The following is a 16,307-nucleotide window of genomic DNA, read 5'->3' as shown; positions in this document are numbered from 1 at the left end:
GACTCACCCTGCCCTGTCTCCTGCTCCTAGGAGGCAGTTCATGATGTGAGCAAGCCCACTCTAACAGCCTGGCTAGCATGTCCCCAGCTCCAGCCCCAGACTCTCCTACCTCCAACACCATCTTCCTGCCACTCCCCCCCCCCCAAAGCTCACATCCTACAGGTACCCACCGGGCCCTGCCCTCCTCCAAGTGTGCCCACTGAGGCAGAGCTCCAAAGCCTTGCCACTGCTGATACCCCATGCCTTCACTGTTGGGGCACAAGGGAATGTTGGTTCCCTCCATGGCCCATTAGGCCAGTGTCAAGCTGAGTACACTGGGGCCCTCAGGCACAAAGGAATCCAGGTGTCCATGTAGGTACAATTCCTGACTAATTAAGTAGCGTCTGAGCCAGCTGTCCATGATGTAACTACAGGCAGGAGGAGAGCTGGGGGACACAGGTCTTCAGCAAGCCACTACCAGTCCCAGTTGCGTGGTGCACCATGGCAGCGTGAAGCAAGGACTTGGGTGCTCGCCCTCTGCGTGACCCACTCAGCACACATGACGTTTGCTTCTTGCTCATGGAGGCTTCAACTGTTCCCCATCCCTTGGAGGAATTCTCACAAATACGGCTTCTTCTCAGCGACTCTTATGGAAGTTGCGAGAAGGACTGAAGGCCCTGAAGGGGATGGGAACCCACAGGAGGACCACCAGAGTCAACTGACCTAGATCACTAGGAGCTCCCAGAAACCGAGCCGCCAACCAAAGAACACACACGGGCTGGAATGGAGCCCCCAGCACATATGCAACAGGCACGCAGCTCAGTCTCCATGGGGGACGACTGCAGCAGAGGCTCTCCCTAATGATCTAGCATGACTGTGGTATCTGTTCCCCAACAGGGCTGCCTTGTCTGGCCTCAGTGGGACAGAGTGTGCCTAATCTGGCAGACTTGATGTGCCGGATGTTGGAGGAATACCCAGGGAGGCCCCACCCTCTCAGAGAAGAAGGGTGGGGAGTGCCTCATCGAAGGGGGAACCAGGAGAGGGGCACTGCTTGGGATGTAAATAAATAAAAAACCAGATATGGCTTCCTCCCTCTCACCACCCTTCCAGGGATATTTCGGCACACCAAAAGATGGTATCAGGACCATCCCTCACGAGTCACACAGCAAACATTGTACAAATGTCATCAGAGCACATTGATAGGGATACTGGATTTTGAGGATGAGGATCTCAGGAATGGCCCATGGCTAGGGTTAGGATTCCCCACTTGAAGGGAATCAAAGCTCATCAAAGTCAGACCGTCAGAGACTGATCATGCATGAGGTCTGGTGCCTATGCAGCCATTCTTACCTTGTGTCTAGCTTCCTGAGAGGATGAGACCACCAAAGGTTTCCCTTTTTAACTCTAGCCCAGGTCTAGGGTTGCAGACCTAAGAGTTGCACCTTCATTAGTGCCCACCATGCTGTCTGCCTTTTCCTGGGCTGCCTGCCTGCTCCACTCTGGGCTTCTGCCTTAGACCTCTGCTCTGCTTCCTCTAATGGCTTCCTCATGATCTTGGGGATATCTGGTAGACCCTTGCTGCTGCAGCAACATAAAGATCTCAAAAGTTCTAGGGTCAATTCACCTCACTGCCCCAACTGGCTTGTTCATACCACAATGGATGTACGTCCCTTTCTCCAACACCCATGAGATGAGGCTGGGGTTCCCCCACAGAACTCAGGGACAAACCAGTTTTATCTTTCACTCCACCAATCATTTGCAAGAGGTCTGCCTGGATCTTAATGAAGTTTTGTCTGTGTTTGCATAGAAAGTTTGATGATCTATTACTGATGTCTATTATGGGCCTGGTGTGGGGTGGGAGTGGGGAGGACGAACACACTGATGTTGCACATTACATCTTTCCCTGAGAACCTTCTGATCCTTCATATTGGAGAGAATGTGCTGGAATTGTGGGTGGGGGAGGCTTTGGAGTCACAGAATCAGTGGTGAGGGGGGGACAGATGGCACAAATGGATGGAATTCCAGATGGGATATTCTGGAAGGGTCGTCTCCCAGGACACAGAATCTACCCCCCTTTCATCGGGTTGCTGAGCAAAAGATGCTGTCTCAGCTCACCTTGCAGAGGATCTGAGGTTCCAGAGTGACACTGTGACTCTGCCATTTGCACTTCACACCCTATAAGGCCATCATCCTGTACCTCTTTGCCATCTCTTAGCTCCCCATCTGAAGGTATCCAGAGCCAACTCACTTTAAATGAGGGACTTGAGACTCAGAGGGGTTTAGTTGTTTGTCTGAGGCCACACAGACAGTAAGCCAGGTTTGTGGCTAAAGCCTATGTTTGTTCCATGTTGCCACCAGAATAACCTCAACCATGTCCCATGTTCTAGTCTCCTCTCGGTCCAGCTGGTATACACCTTGACTCTCTGTGGCTGGTCCTTGCCCTGATCCAGCTCAAACTCTGTAAGGACAGTTCTTATGCCTCTACCCCAGCCACAACCAGATGGATCTCCCAGAAGAATCTCCCAAGGAAACTGTAGAGAACACAAACCAAAACAGAGAACAGAGGACAAACTCTACATCCAAGACACATCCCCAGAGTCCAGAGTCCCCAGCATCTGGATAACTAATGCCAAGATGGCTCCCGCTTGCTGGACCATTCCCAGGTCCCCTAACTCCTCACTAAATATCTACCCTGGGGCTGAGGGGGCGGGGCTAGAGCCCTATGGCTAGGTTATCCACACAGCCTCATTCTGTGGGCCCCTCTGTTGCCGAAGCATGGGTGAGCCAAGCCCATGTTTAGGAGATACAGCCTGACCTGGTCAGTCTAAGATATGACCTACAGAAGTGCAGTTCCCACTAACTTACCCCTCCCCCACTACCACACACAGGCTCTCCTTTGGCCATACTTTACACAGAGTGTCAAGTCCACACAGGTAGCCAGATCCCTGCCCTCAGTTCCCCCTTCCTCTCGCCCTTCCCTTGGCTTGTGAGGCAGCCCAGCATGGTATCTGAAGTTTGTTCTAGTCCTGGCCCTTCATCAGTCAGAAAAGAAGCCCAGAGGAGTGAAGACATTTACCCCAAGTCACCCAACTCTTTTTATGGTGTTGATGCCTCTGGACTCCACTAGGGCTTCTAAGACAAAAGCTGGGCGGCTGTGGAATGCCTTTAATTCTAGTGTAGGAGGCAGAGGCAGGTGGACCTTTGAATTCAAGGCTAGCCTGGTCTACAGAGTAAATTCCAGGGCAGCCAAGGCTACACAGAGAAACTTTGTCTCAGGGGGGAAAAAGCCAGTAGATGGGCGTCCCTGAGCCAGCCAGAGAAAGAAGGGCTCCAGCTGGAACAGCTGTGTCAGAGGCACCTGACAGAGAGCACTCTGGGAGGGACCCAGTGGAGCCTGCAACCTATGACCATGTTGGGCCACCCTCCACCCCTGTGCTGGGAGGAAGGCTGGGTTTAACCCTTGCCTTCCCCTCCCCCCAATTGTCCAGGGAATCCAAGTGACAAGCCCAGCCAGCCTCTCACGCTCCCTCCCTCACAGCTGCAGCTGGGATGGGCTGGGAAAGGGACACAGGGACACCTGGGTCCCCTTAGTCACAGACCAGCACTTTTCCCTCCTGAAGTGGCCCCAGGTCCCCATGGGAGCAGGGGTGGGGTGGGGTGGGGTGGGGTGGACGTGATGTGTGCGTCATTCTATGGAGACCTGCAGCTTTGAGATTGGAGAGGCCCACCCCTCCTTAGCTCCAAAGTGGGCCTGTCCCCTTATCAAGGAAACCAAACACACACACACACACACACACACACACACACACACACACACACACACACACACAGGCCTGGCCCCACCCCTCCCCCACCAGCTTGTCCTAGAGCCTAGAGCCCCAGAGGGAGGCAGAAAGGACAGAAATAGCCCCAACTTTCCAGGGAGAGTAGCACTCTTTTGGTCTCTACACTGTTCCGGTTCCCTCACAGCCACCACAGGTCCTTGGAGCCTGCAGAGCCCATGAAGGTCCAGGACCATCCCTCTGGGTAAGGGAGAAGCCAGAGGGTCAGAGGAGGCAGGAAGGCTAAGTGAGGGGTGTGGTCTTCAAAGATAGGGTCAGGGAAAGAAGGAAGAGAAGGGATGGGGAGGGGGCACTGGAGCTGGGATCCCAGGGCCAGAGGGAGGATGGTGATGGGTCTCTCCCTTGGAAATCACTGCTAATCAATAGGTGGCCACAAGGCCAAGCCAAGGGCAGGAGCCTTTGGCCCAGAGCCTGGGCAGGGTGTGAGAAGATCAGAGCCTACAAGCTGTGGAGGCTGCACGCTGACACCAGCTCCTTCTAGTGCTGGCCTCCTGACAGCATCCTTCCCCAGACGATGGAAGAGGGACGGATGCAGAGCACAAAGAATCCCAGAAGCTAATTTTAGCCTCGTGCGCCCCACCTCCCCTGCTGACAGTGAGCAGGGACTGGAGGGTGGGGGTCTGCACCCCCGCCTGGGCTCCTGCTTTAATGGGGGTGCCACAGGCAGGGGCTACCCACAAACCACAAAGGTGACACGGCCAGAACGACCCAACGGCTCACCCAGGGACAGGCTCTGGGGCTGCTGAGGCTGGGGTCATAGGTTATGTGAGTCTGGTGGACATCAGCAAGTTCTCCATCTACCTCAGTCCCTCACCTATGACACAGGGATAATAATAACACCATCTCGGGCAAATCGTGTTAAGCCCTGGACCCCGACAGCTCGGAGCTGTCTCCATTTCTCTCGCTCCTGCATACTTCAGAGGACTGCAAACAGATCTGTCACTCCAGACTTGGTGCTCAGTTCTCTGAGGTACAAAAGCGAGGCAAACAGTCCGATCCTGCCAGGATTCAAGCCTCGAGAACAACTGACTAACACAGTCGATTAATTTGAAGAATCCCCATGACTGGGGAGGGAGTCCAGGGAGTTGGAAGGAGGAGGGCAGAGAGGAAGCCACAGGCAAGAGAACTGTGGGGCCACTGGGGCAATCAATCCTCCATGGGCAGGCAAAGACACAGAGGCCCAGAGAAGGATGAAGCCTTTCTCAAAGAAGCTCAGAGCTAGCAGAGGCAGAATACAAACCCTGGGCAACCCACCTCCCCACTGAGATTTCATGGAAACACAAGCCCCACACCAGCCCTGCCACCCACAGTGACCAGGTCCCGTGAGCAGATTTCCTGGCCTCAGTAGGGAAGTCAAAGGTTGTCCTGTATCAGCTCTAGCTGGGCAGAGGCTCCTCTCAGCCAGCAGCTGCCCCACTTACAGGCTGGTCCTCAGGTGACTTTCCTTGCATGCATATGCCCCATGGAGGCCACACAGGGCTTGGGAAGAGGCTTGGGCCTGATTGCCCACAAGACTTCCCTTGTTTCCAGAGCCTCCTGTTCTGAGCAGGTGGTCCAGGATGCCCTAAATAGGAATTCTCAAGAGCTCAAGACTGACTGAAGCCCTCCCCCAAGGGAATTAACGTGTGTGTCCTAGGAGTACGTTCTCACAAAGCAGGAGCAGCTGGGGGGGGCCAGGGGACTTGCTTCTCTAACTGTCTTCTGGAGTGGGGCTACCCCTCTGTCATAGAAAGGGATCTTCTGAAGGTCCTTGTTCTCAGCTTTCTTCTACCATGCAAACCGCAGAGGCCCCTTGTTGGCACCCATGCCTCCACTTTATTTGCAAAAGTTTCTCCCTCATATCTGCACTTCTTACCATCCTAGTGGTCCACAGTCGGGCTCAGAGATATCAGGAATGGTGGATACAGGACTGGGGTATAAAGGAATGGGAAGAGAGTTGGAGAACAGGGATGAAACTGGCACCAGCCACCCACTCCCTCCATTAGCTGTGTAGGCCTGGGTGAGGCCAGAGAACCAAGGGAGCAAAAAGAGGTCTGCCTAGCCCAGGACCTGGCAGACGGAAGGCTGCCAGCAGACCCCTCCTAAACACAGAACTATCACTCCTTGACTCGGCATGTACAGCATTCCTTCAGTAAGAAGTTTCGGTACACACGTTCTTGCAGAGAACCCAGGTTTGAGTCCTTGTACCACACAGCAGCAACAACAACAAATCTGTAATTCCAGTTCCGGGGTATGCAATGTGCTCTTCTGACCTCCATGGGCCCCAGGCATGTATGTGGTGCACAGACACACGTATAGGCAAGACGCCCATACACTATTCTCTTTTTAAAAAAAGTTTAGTATGCTGGGCTACCTGGATGCTAGATCCAGCCCTTGCCACCATGTGTGTCTATATGATGCCTCCTGAGGCAAGCGATCTTCCCTTTCTGGGTCCTCAGAACTGGGCCCTCAACAGAGTTGCCAGAAGTGGAAAGTCTGAGGCAAAATTACTACCTCTTAGGTCTTCCGTGTCAGTGGCAGACATGAATAATCAATCCCAGCACTGCTGCCTTCTGAATCCAATTGGCTCCCAGCCTCCCTACTGTCAACACTACTGAAGAAAGGCTGTCATCTGAGAGAGAGCAAATCCTTCAGCCTGGTTGTGTGTTCCCTTGTTTCGGTTGGGCGACCCTGTGTCTCAGTTTCCTCTCTTGTAAAATGACCTCATATAGAAAGAGTATGTGGGTGAAATGACATAGTAGGATCTAAATTGGCTTGCACTAGAACTGTTTAAGTCCTACTTCAGCAGGCTGACCACCTACCTCCATTCCCAGAGATCAGTGGGCATCTACTCCCAGGCCCTTGTAGCCCCTTACCCTACAGAAAGATAAGTGATCCAACAGAGAAAGCAGGGGTTTGACCTGTGGTCACTGCATCTTCCTGAGTTTTATTTCCCTGAAGATGAGGTAGGCAAGAACCTGTATGAGGCTCTAGAGTCCTCAGAGCTGGTTGAGGGGCGGGGCTTTCTTGTTAGATTGGCAACAGATTCCAAGTCCACCGATGGCAGTGGACACACTAACATTTTTGGTGATTGTCCCTAGCAGACGCATGGGCCTAAAGAAAGTAATTGAAAAATGACAAAAGTACAGGCTCTGAGGATGTGGGAGCAGAGCATCCCTGTACCCTCGATCACTCACTGCTTCTCCCTCGGTCCTTTCCAACCTGGGATCTGCCAGGGGCCTTGACCCTGATGCTGACCCCCTGCCTCCAGCCTCATGGCTCTACCCTTGCTCATGGAACCAGGTCAGCCCAGCCTGGAGCCCCAGAGGCTGCCTCTTCTGTTCTCTCTGTGGCATCCGAGCATGACTAGTCAGTCCCTTTACTCACTCATAGGAGACTTGGGGCTCACAGGCCTCCCAGCTTGGAGGGCTGAATGTTGGTTTGGGTTAGTTGAAGCAAAGCATTCTCATCCACTCCCCTGGTCCTAGCCAAACACAGCTGCTGTGTATCCACCACTCCACAGTGGCCTGCCTCCTGCCTGCCTCCTGCAGCACCTCCCCCACCCACCCATGACCACGCAGCAGGGGAGTTCAAAGCTGTCGCCCAGATTTCCTCAACTCTACGTGGCCCCTCTACATGGAAGCTCTGCCCCACTTTCTTTCTTGCCTCTTGGTGTATTACTGCTCCAAGATCCGACCCAGCCCAAATGCCGCCTCCTCAGGGAAGTCTTCTTGTCTCTCCCTTGCAGGTCCACAGGTCCTAGTGGCCTGAGTTGAGTAAGAATGCTGCTTGTGGGGATGAAAATGGCAGACAGGTGGGGCCAGGAGGACAGCCAGCCTTGGGAGGGAGCCCCGGCCCATTAGGCTAACTGACACTCCCGGAATGTCAGGAATTACCTAACTTCTCCAGGCAACCTTTAGACACAGGACTCGGCTTGCTTATTACAAAATAGCCTTTATTGATAAAATAGCTCAGAGTCTTAGAAACACCTATATGTCACAACAGGGGGCTTGGGTCCCACGGAGCACACACAGTCTCAGCTGGCAGATGGTTATGAATCTGCCCCTCTGCCAGGCGGTGGTGGTGTACGCCTTTAATCCCAGCACTCAGGAGGCAGAGGCAGGCAGATCTCTGTGAGTTCTAGGGCGGCCTAGTCTATGGAGTGTGAGTTCCAGAACAGTCAGGGTGACACAGGGAAACCCTGTCTCAAAACAAACAAAACAAAAGCAGAAAATCAAATCAGCCCCTCAGCCACACTCCAAATCAATGTCCTAGCCTTACGACTGCCGCCAACCAACCGAGAACCAAGCTGGACACTCATCCTCTCCAGGAGGAATTCTATTTAGGAACCATCACTGTCTCTACCTGAGAAAACTCCCTTAGCACCTTCAAAATCTGATAAATCCACCCTAAGCTAATAGCCTGTGTCGCTTGTAGCCTCCATGGCTCAAACTACACCTTCCCTGAGGTTGAGGTTTATTGCCCAAAGTTGAAGTCAGGCTGCTTGTGGGGAAGGCCTAGACACATCCCCAGTCACTCTGGGGAGCAATTCCCAAGTTGGGAAGACAACCAGGAGGTAGAGACACCCTAGTGCGCAGCCATATCACTGTGAGGGTTCTTGGCGGCAAATGAGACGTCCTTCTGAGCTGGGGTGGAACTGGTTATGTCTCCAAAGGTGTCGCTTGGGGGTTCAGAGAATTGTCTGGGCCATCGCAGAGGGTGGCTCTCCCAGGAGTCCACAGGCTGCCTGCTCTAGCCCCAGCACCCCACCTGAGGATCTCGTCTCAGACTGCTTCCTTGATGTGAGTATTTTTAGCTTAGGAAACCGATTTGCCTGCTCAATGACAAAGAACTTATCCTCTAATGGGGTTGGGGCCAAGCCACTGAAAACTCTGTCTGTGTTACAGGTAACAGATGGGGGAGCTGACAACAGCACAATAACTCAAAACCTTTGAGAATGCACAAGAATGCATTCTCAAAGAAATTCTGGAATTTGAAAGAGTGGCTCCGGCACACCTCAACCCACTTCCAGTTTGGGGTAGGCATTCACACACCCCAAGCCCAGAACAAAGGTCTACAGGAAGGCTCACAGTGGTAAACACATAGGAAAGGGATTTTTATATCACCAGATAATCACATTTGCTGGCTCTCTAGCTCGTTCCCCCCACGGAGCTCAAAGCTCTCTGCAAAGCCTTTCATCTCCCTGCCGCAAGTAGGCGGCAGGCAATTGTCGCCCCGCTCTTTACAAGGGTGAATGCCAGTGATCAGGAGCCCATGGTGGGCTGAGGCCAGGATTCCAGACCTCTCCACTGAGGCATCCATGTGTCCACTTGCCTCCCAGGGGGATGCTGAGTAAGAAAAACCAACCCGTGCTTCTGGAGCTTAAAGGAGCTAGGAAGCTTAAAAAAAAAAACCCAAACAAACAAACAAACAAACAAAAAACCACAATATTAGCCCATAACCAGCCTTCCCAATAGCCAATGAGAAGCACAGGTGCTCGGCATGGCTGAATCCTCTTCCTTTCCGTCCTCTTTCTCAGCATCAGGTCCTCCTGGGAAATGTCGATGTTGGGCTTCCGGCTCTTTGAGAGGCAAGAGGAAGATCAAGGCTAGGGATATAACTCGGTTGACTACCCTAGCATGCTTGAAGCCCTGAATTCATTCCCCAGCATCAGGTAAACCAGGTATGGTGGTGATTGTTGTTAACTCTAGTGCTGGAGAGGTGAAGGCAGGATGATCAGAATCTTAAGAGCATCCTCAGGCTGCACAGCAAGTCTGAGGCTGGTCTGGGCTACCTGAGACCCTGTCTCAAAAAATAAAAAATAAAAATAAAATAAAAATGAACAAAATAAAAAAACAAAAAGAAGAAGAAGAAAACCAAAAACACCACAAGTGGCCTGCCAAGGCACAGGGGGTCTCCAGGAGAGGGTAGCCTGCCTGTTGGCTTACAGGTGGCTGGGAGGGAGGTATTCTAATCCAGTCTGGCTTTGGCCATATTCGAGAAGGTCCCCTTGCCAGGGAGAGAGAAGGGAAGAGCCATCCCACAGTACAGCCAGCAAGGGAAGGTTTCAAACGGGCCCTAGGAACAGCATTTTTGTCCTTTCCCCTTCAGGGGAGTCTGAGGATGAGGTCTGCAAGTGGGCCCCAGAGAAATGGCCATAGAGACTGTGGAGGTGGGGCACTACCACCGGGTGGTCCTGGCACCAACCCTGGCATAGGCAGCGAACAGGCAGCCTCACCAGCCAGTCTGGGTCCACGGCCGGCAAAGGATCCTTCGAAAGGCACGGCGGAAGTCCTGGTTGAAGACGGTGTAGATGACAGGGTTCAAAGAGCTGTTGCAGTAGCCGATCCAGAAGAAGAACTGGAAGAGGCCATGCGGTACCTTGCAGTGCTGTGGGCAGATGGCCCCCAGGCTGTAGCTGAAGAAGAAAGGAAACCAGCAGACCACGAAAACTCCAATGACCACGGCCAGCACGAAGGTGAACCTCTTCTCCCGGCTCAGCTGTGTCCGTCTGCGCCACCACTGCCCACTGGCAACTCCCACGTTCTTGCCCAGAAGCACCTGGCCACGAAGCGTGGCCAGTACCCGAGAAGTCTGAGGCTGCTGCAAGGGTGGGTTGCATACCGAGGCAGGAGATGCTGGCAGTGTTTGGGGTTCACATTCTTCCACCTCTTCCTCATCCTCTTCATCTCCCTCCTCTGCAGTCGCCCCACTAGTCCCCTTCTTCTGGCCTTGGCCTGATCTGGGAAGGGCAGACCAAGTTGGGGGCAAAGCCCTGGCCTCAGGATCTTCAGGGGTCTCCCCCTCCTCCTTCTCTCTTGGAGGCTTGGGGTGTCCATTGGCCTCTCCAACAGAAGATAGAGGAGAGACCAGGGTGGGCACCTTAGCTGAGGTTGGCACTCCCCCAGCAACCGGCTGGGGCTTCTTGGACTCACCCTCCCCAGAGCCCCTCTTGGCTCCAAGACCTCTGCAGTGGCTGCGTTTGGCAATCACGTAGATTCGCAGGTAGACGAGGATCATGATGAGGCAGGGAGCAAAAAAAGATCCGATGCTGGAAGCCAAGATGTACCAGGCCTCCTGGTTGAGCTCACACTGGGGGAGCCCGTGGGGCTCGGGGCGTTGGTCGCCCTTGTAGATGAGGGGCGGTAGAGAAATGACAGCTGCAATGAGCCACACAGTGAGGATGATGCACTTGATGCGGCGCGGAGTGCGCTTGGAGTTGTACTCCAATGCTCGGCTCACTGCCCAGTACCTGTCCAGGCTGATGGCACACAGGTGCACGATGGAGGAGGTACAGAAGAGCACGTCTAGCGCCAGGTAGACCTCGCACCACGCACGCCAGAAGTACCAGTAGCCCAGCAGCTCGTTGGCCAGAGAGAAAGGGATGATGAGAGTAGCCACTAGGATGTCGGCTGCTGCCAGTGACACCAGGAACAGGTTTTGTGGTGCACGGAGTGAGCGGCTGGTCAACACAGCCAGAATGACCAGCGCATTGCCGAAAATGGTGAAAAGGATGAGAAAGGTGATGGCCGACGCGATGGCGGCGGTGGCCTGCACCGAGTAGGGCTCCTGATGGTCCATGGTGGGGCCGGACATGTCCAGAGGGAACGATGCTGGCCAAACTCACGGTTCGCAGGAGATAGCGCCACTCTGGCTCCGCTACTGTTGGGGGTCGTCCCCCAGGAGGTGCAGACGGCTCTGGAGCACCGTAGCCTGACGGAAAGCGGCCTAGGAGGTCCGGGGACACCCAGGACCAGCCATCGCTCTCTTATATCCTCTTCCACCGGTGCTCAGCGTCCCTACAGTCTGTCCCAGAGAAGTTTTCCAAGTTGTCCCACTGCTGTCCCGGGACCAGAGGGAAGTCACGCCGTCGCACCGCACAGCTGCAGGACGCACAGAACTGACTGGGGAAGCGCAGCCCGCGCTCCAAAAAGGCGCTCTCTCTCTCCCGGAGCCGCGCCTGCAGTCAACCCGCCGCGCAGGGGCGTGAGGAGCAGAGCTCGCTCGCCAGGAGGAGGGAGGAGACTAGGGGCGGGAGCTGGAGGAGGGAAGGAGGCGGGGCGGGCGATCCGACTGGGGTAGGTGGAAGGTGAGCTGTGCCGGACTTGGACCTGCGACGCGCATCCTTTACTTGCCCCGGGCCCCAACGCCTTTCTCTTTCCCACCGCCTCGCGGCCGAGTCTGGAGAGCAGGGAGTCTGGAATCATCGGCGTTCTGGGAAGAATACATACCGAAGAGAACCGGTGCGCGCCGAGACCCGGCGCTGGTTTATCCCGAGGGTCCACTTGCCTTCTCTCTGCGAGTCTGGCACAGAGCACCCAGATCTAGGGCGGTAAGCCAGAGCTCAAGTAGCCTGCAGCAGCCCGACAGCTCCAGAAAACTTGCAGAAGAGAATTGGGCGCTTAAGCATGATAAGCCACACCTCCATCCGGCACCCCAGCAACCGAGAGAACCGTAAGGGCCGGGCCACAGTTGGGAGAGAGTTCCGAACCCCTTCCCTAATGCTTCCCTACCCAAACTCCATTCGGTCCGACTTGCGAGATGCAAAGAATGCGTCTCTGTGCTGCGAGCGCCCTCTGCTGCCATCTGAGTGCCAGAGACTGGGGACCGACTTCCTCGCAGGTTCCAGAGACACGAAAAAAGCTCACTGACTACTCACTCCTGGTGGGAAGCGACTAGTGGGCTTCAACCACCCTGTTGCTGCCTCCACTTTCCCCATTAAGGGCAAAATAAAGTTAACGTGGAAAGGGGAAACTGGAGAGATGGATCCGCGGTTAAGAGTGCCTCTTGGAGAGAACCTGAGTTCGGTTCTCGGCAGCCACAACAGGCAGCTCAAAACTGTAACACCAGTTCCAGGGATGACATGCCTCTGGCCTCCCTTGGCACCACACTCCCCTCCACATAGCCACACAGAGACCCATACTTTAAAACAAATCTTAAAAAGGGAAACCGCTTGGACCCAAAGCAAAGGTTTGGAGAGGAACCTCTCGACCAACAGAAAAAGAGGTCCTTCCTCCAGAGCAGTGTGAGGAGACGTCTCCGTAGCTCAGAAAAAGCCGATGTTGGTGGCTAGGGTACAGGAAGCATTGGCCTTGACTGCCCCAGATGCTCATGCAGCCTACCTGATGCACTAGAGTAAGAAGAAACTTCGACGGCTGAGCGATGACTCAGCAGTTTAAGAGCACTTGTCTTCCAAGCACCCACCTGTCAGCTCACAACCAAAGGTAATTCTAATCCCAGGATATCTGACAACCTCATCTGACTCCAAAGGCACCAGGCACACAGGGGATACATATAACTACATACAGACAAAAACACTCATACACATAAAATGATAAACCTTAAACAAAACAAAACACACAAAAAACAGGGCTGGAGAGATGACTCAGTGGTTTAGAGCACTGACTGCTCTTCCAGAGGTCCTGAGTTTGATTCCCAGCAACCCCATGGTGGCTCATAACCATCTGTAATGGAATCTGATGCCCTCTTCTGGTGTGTCTGAAGACAGCTACAGTGTACTCTATACATAAAATAGATAAATAAATCCTTAAAAAAAATAAAAAACAAAACGATATTTAAAAAAAGCTAGTATTAAACACACACACACACACACACACACCTTCTGTTTTGTCTGGGGCCCTGCTCCAACCCAGCCTCAAGGAGGATTCTCCACAGCTTGTGTGGGAAGAACCAGGCTTGGCACTTACTGCTCCGAGTCCTGAAGGGCACTGTATAAATATATATCCCTGAAAATGGAGTCCACTCCCAAACTTCACTTCAAGGCAGTGAGTCTATTGGACCTTTACTCCTCATGGCTGCCACTGTGGAAGCTCGAATGTGACTTTTGGGTCCTCGCAGACCGGTCTTTCCCCAACTCAGGCTCAAACAGGCAGCCTCCAGACCACCATGCCTAGCCACACAGCAGCACTTTGAGCAATGCCGCCTCACCTCAGGCTGTACTGCAACGAGCTCTCTAGTTAGGTGGGACTGCCTCAACCAGAGAGAGTGGTACCATGTAGACCAGGCTCAAAAGGACCGCCAGATCCACCTGCCCCCCGAGGCTGCAGTCTTGACACAGGTCTTACAGACCATCACGTTGGGCAGGGCTTGAGCCCACAGCCACAGGTGACGAAGAAGTCCTGGTAGCCCCATTTACTGAGAAAGGGCCAAGGGTGGCCACGGGAGCTTGAGAAGTAGCCGCTGAAGTAGGTTCCTGCCTGTCTCAAACCGAGAGAAGGCTTCCCAGACTATCAAATCAGATGGGATATTTTATGGCCCATTCTTCTTAAAGGGCCAGGTCTCCAGGATCCTGCAGAAACAGCAGGATCCCACCTTACTCTCAGCCCCACTGAAGAGCATTCACCTTGTTCTTCCCTGAAGGGGTCCCTACGTCTACCAAGTGTCAGGCCATGCTGGGCACCTACTCACCAGTCAGGCATCAGCCCATGATGGCCACTACTCAGGAGAGATGCTCTCCTAGCCTGCCACTAAGAGGGCGGTGGGAGCTGTCCCAGAAGCAGGGAGGGTCCCGGTCTGCGTTAGTCCTTCCCAGGGCTTTGTTTGGCCAGACTCTTCCTTAGTAGGCTCAGCTCACGCTTCAAGCTCCCTATGCCCTTTGATACTCAGGTGTGGTCCAAGCATTTGTTGAATTACACCCCCACCTCCATTAGAACAACACCTAATTGCCAAGAACTGCCATGGTTGTTGGTTGATTAGAGGTGGAAGCCTATCACTGTATAACATCTATAGTGACACCTAGGGTCCTGCCGGGGACTAAGGAGCTTTTAGCACTGCTCTCCCTGACCTTAAGATCCCTCTGGAACTGATCCCACCCCCTTATTTATAAGCTACATATTCTCCTTCCAAGGGTCCCTTATTTCTAGAACACTATGTCATGGTTCTCAACCTTCCTAATGCCATGAGCCTTCAACATAGCTAGCTCCTCAGGGTGTGGTGACCCACAACCATAAAATTATTTTCTTTGCTACTTCATAACTGCAATATTGCTTCTGTTAGGAATCATAATATAAATATTATGCAGGATGTCTGATATGCCACCCCTGTGAAACAGCTGTTCCACCTCACTCATACCCCAGCAAAGGAGTTACAACCCACAGGTTGAGAACCACTGCTCTATGTGGCCAACCTACCTCATCTCCATTCCTCCAGCTACACACACACATACACACACACACACACACACACACACACACACACACACACACCCACTGCTTCACTCCCACACAAACACTTCCCCTCCCACACAGAGACTGCTCCCCAAACACAGACACTGCCCCCACTACCCTCAGGCTATATTCAGTCCTCTGGTCCCCCACACGCTCTCCTTAATCACTGTGGGGTTAGGAATGCATCTGCAGACTGCACCCTGAGTCTACACCATGATTCACCAAGGTCCCTGTCTGTGTCCTCTTCCTCAGTGAGCTAGGAGTGTGGACTACCCCCAACTTGGCAATACTTTAAGGTGCCATTCCTCCTACTCATCCTATTCTCTCAAAGTCTAACTCAGAGGATCTCGGTGAATGTGGTCCTATTCACCCCACAAGGCAATGCCTTGAGGCACCTTTGACAGACATAGCAGTGAGGCTGCTACTGGCATCTAGCATGCACAGGTGAATCACCATAGTGAAGGGCTGTAAAATGGGCTGATGGTGTTGAGATCTAGAACACAGACACAACGCACCGTCTGGTCCTAGAGTCCTGCTTTCCTACATCTAAATCCTGCAGGAGTTTCCACCCAGTGATGGCACCCCCCTAATGCTAGGGCATATCTGCTGTCCTGAGTGCCAGGGCCTTTGTGCTTACCTTCCATTGATCCACCCATGTGATACCTTACAGCTGACGCATACCTAACATTTCCACATCCTCCATACCTACCTCTCCCCAGGTTCACCTTTCATGATTGCTGTTCACCTGCTTTCCCCCAGTCATGCTGCCTCAAACCCCAAAACATGCCCAAGAAAACAGCTTTTGTCAATCTCTACAAACCCCCCTTCACTCACTTTCATGATCATATCTCCGTTTCTAATCTATTTCCCATGAATTTCTACAACGTCTTTGTGGTCTGGGGGGAGGGTTTTTTATTTTTGTTTTGGGGTTGTTTTTTTGTGGGGGGGTGTTTTGTTTTGTCTTAAGACAGGGTTTCTTTGTACCACCGTGGCTGTTCTGGAACTCACTCTGTAGACCAAGCCGGGTCAAATTCAGAGATCCACCTGTTTCTGCCTTCCAAGTGCCAGGATTAAAGGTGTGCACCACACTAGAGAAAATGTCTTAAGCCTTTGCTACTCTAGGCTGTTCTTAGAGAACTCTCCCCCTGATCTATTCCTGCCTGCCTCACCCGAATATACTGGTCAGAAACTTTCTCCTTCCTGCCCCAAGACATTTGCACTGGTGGCTCCAACCTTAGCATTTTCACGGTAATCACAGGCCTGTGCATGCAATTCTTACAGGGCCCCTTCCTACCCAAAAGCCTGCAAGTGGCTCCCCGTT

The 16,307-nt window shown here is 53.2% G+C and overlaps 1 protein-coding gene across 1 annotated transcript; it reads right to left on the bottom strand.

Annotated features, from left to right (window-relative positions):
• Positions 1-7,734: 7,734 nt before the first annotated feature.
• Positions 7,735-11,760, bottom strand: Adra2b (adrenoceptor alpha 2B). Its single transcript, XM_032902338.1, has one exon. The coding sequence runs from the start codon at positions 11,394-11,396 to the stop codon at positions 10,035-10,037; it is 1,362 nt and encodes a 453-aa protein (XP_032758229.1). The 5' UTR covers positions 11,397-11,760; the 3' UTR covers positions 7,735-10,034.
• Positions 11,761-16,307: the final 4,547 nt, after the last annotated feature.

Source organism: Rattus rattus, chromosome 5, assembly GCF_011064425.1.
Source record: "Rattus rattus isolate New Zealand chromosome 5, Rrattus_CSIRO_v1, whole genome shotgun sequence".
Lineage (NCBI taxonomy): Eukaryota > Metazoa > Chordata > Mammalia > Rodentia > Muridae > Rattus > Rattus rattus.
Note: the sequence above shows the minus strand (reverse complement) of the source record. Positions and strands in the feature narration are given on the sequence as shown.

Coding starts and splice junctions, on each gene's coding strand:
- Adra2b (XM_032902338.1), bottom strand. CDS start 11,396: ATGTCCGGCCCCACCATGGACCATCAGGAGCCCTACTCGGTGCAGGCC.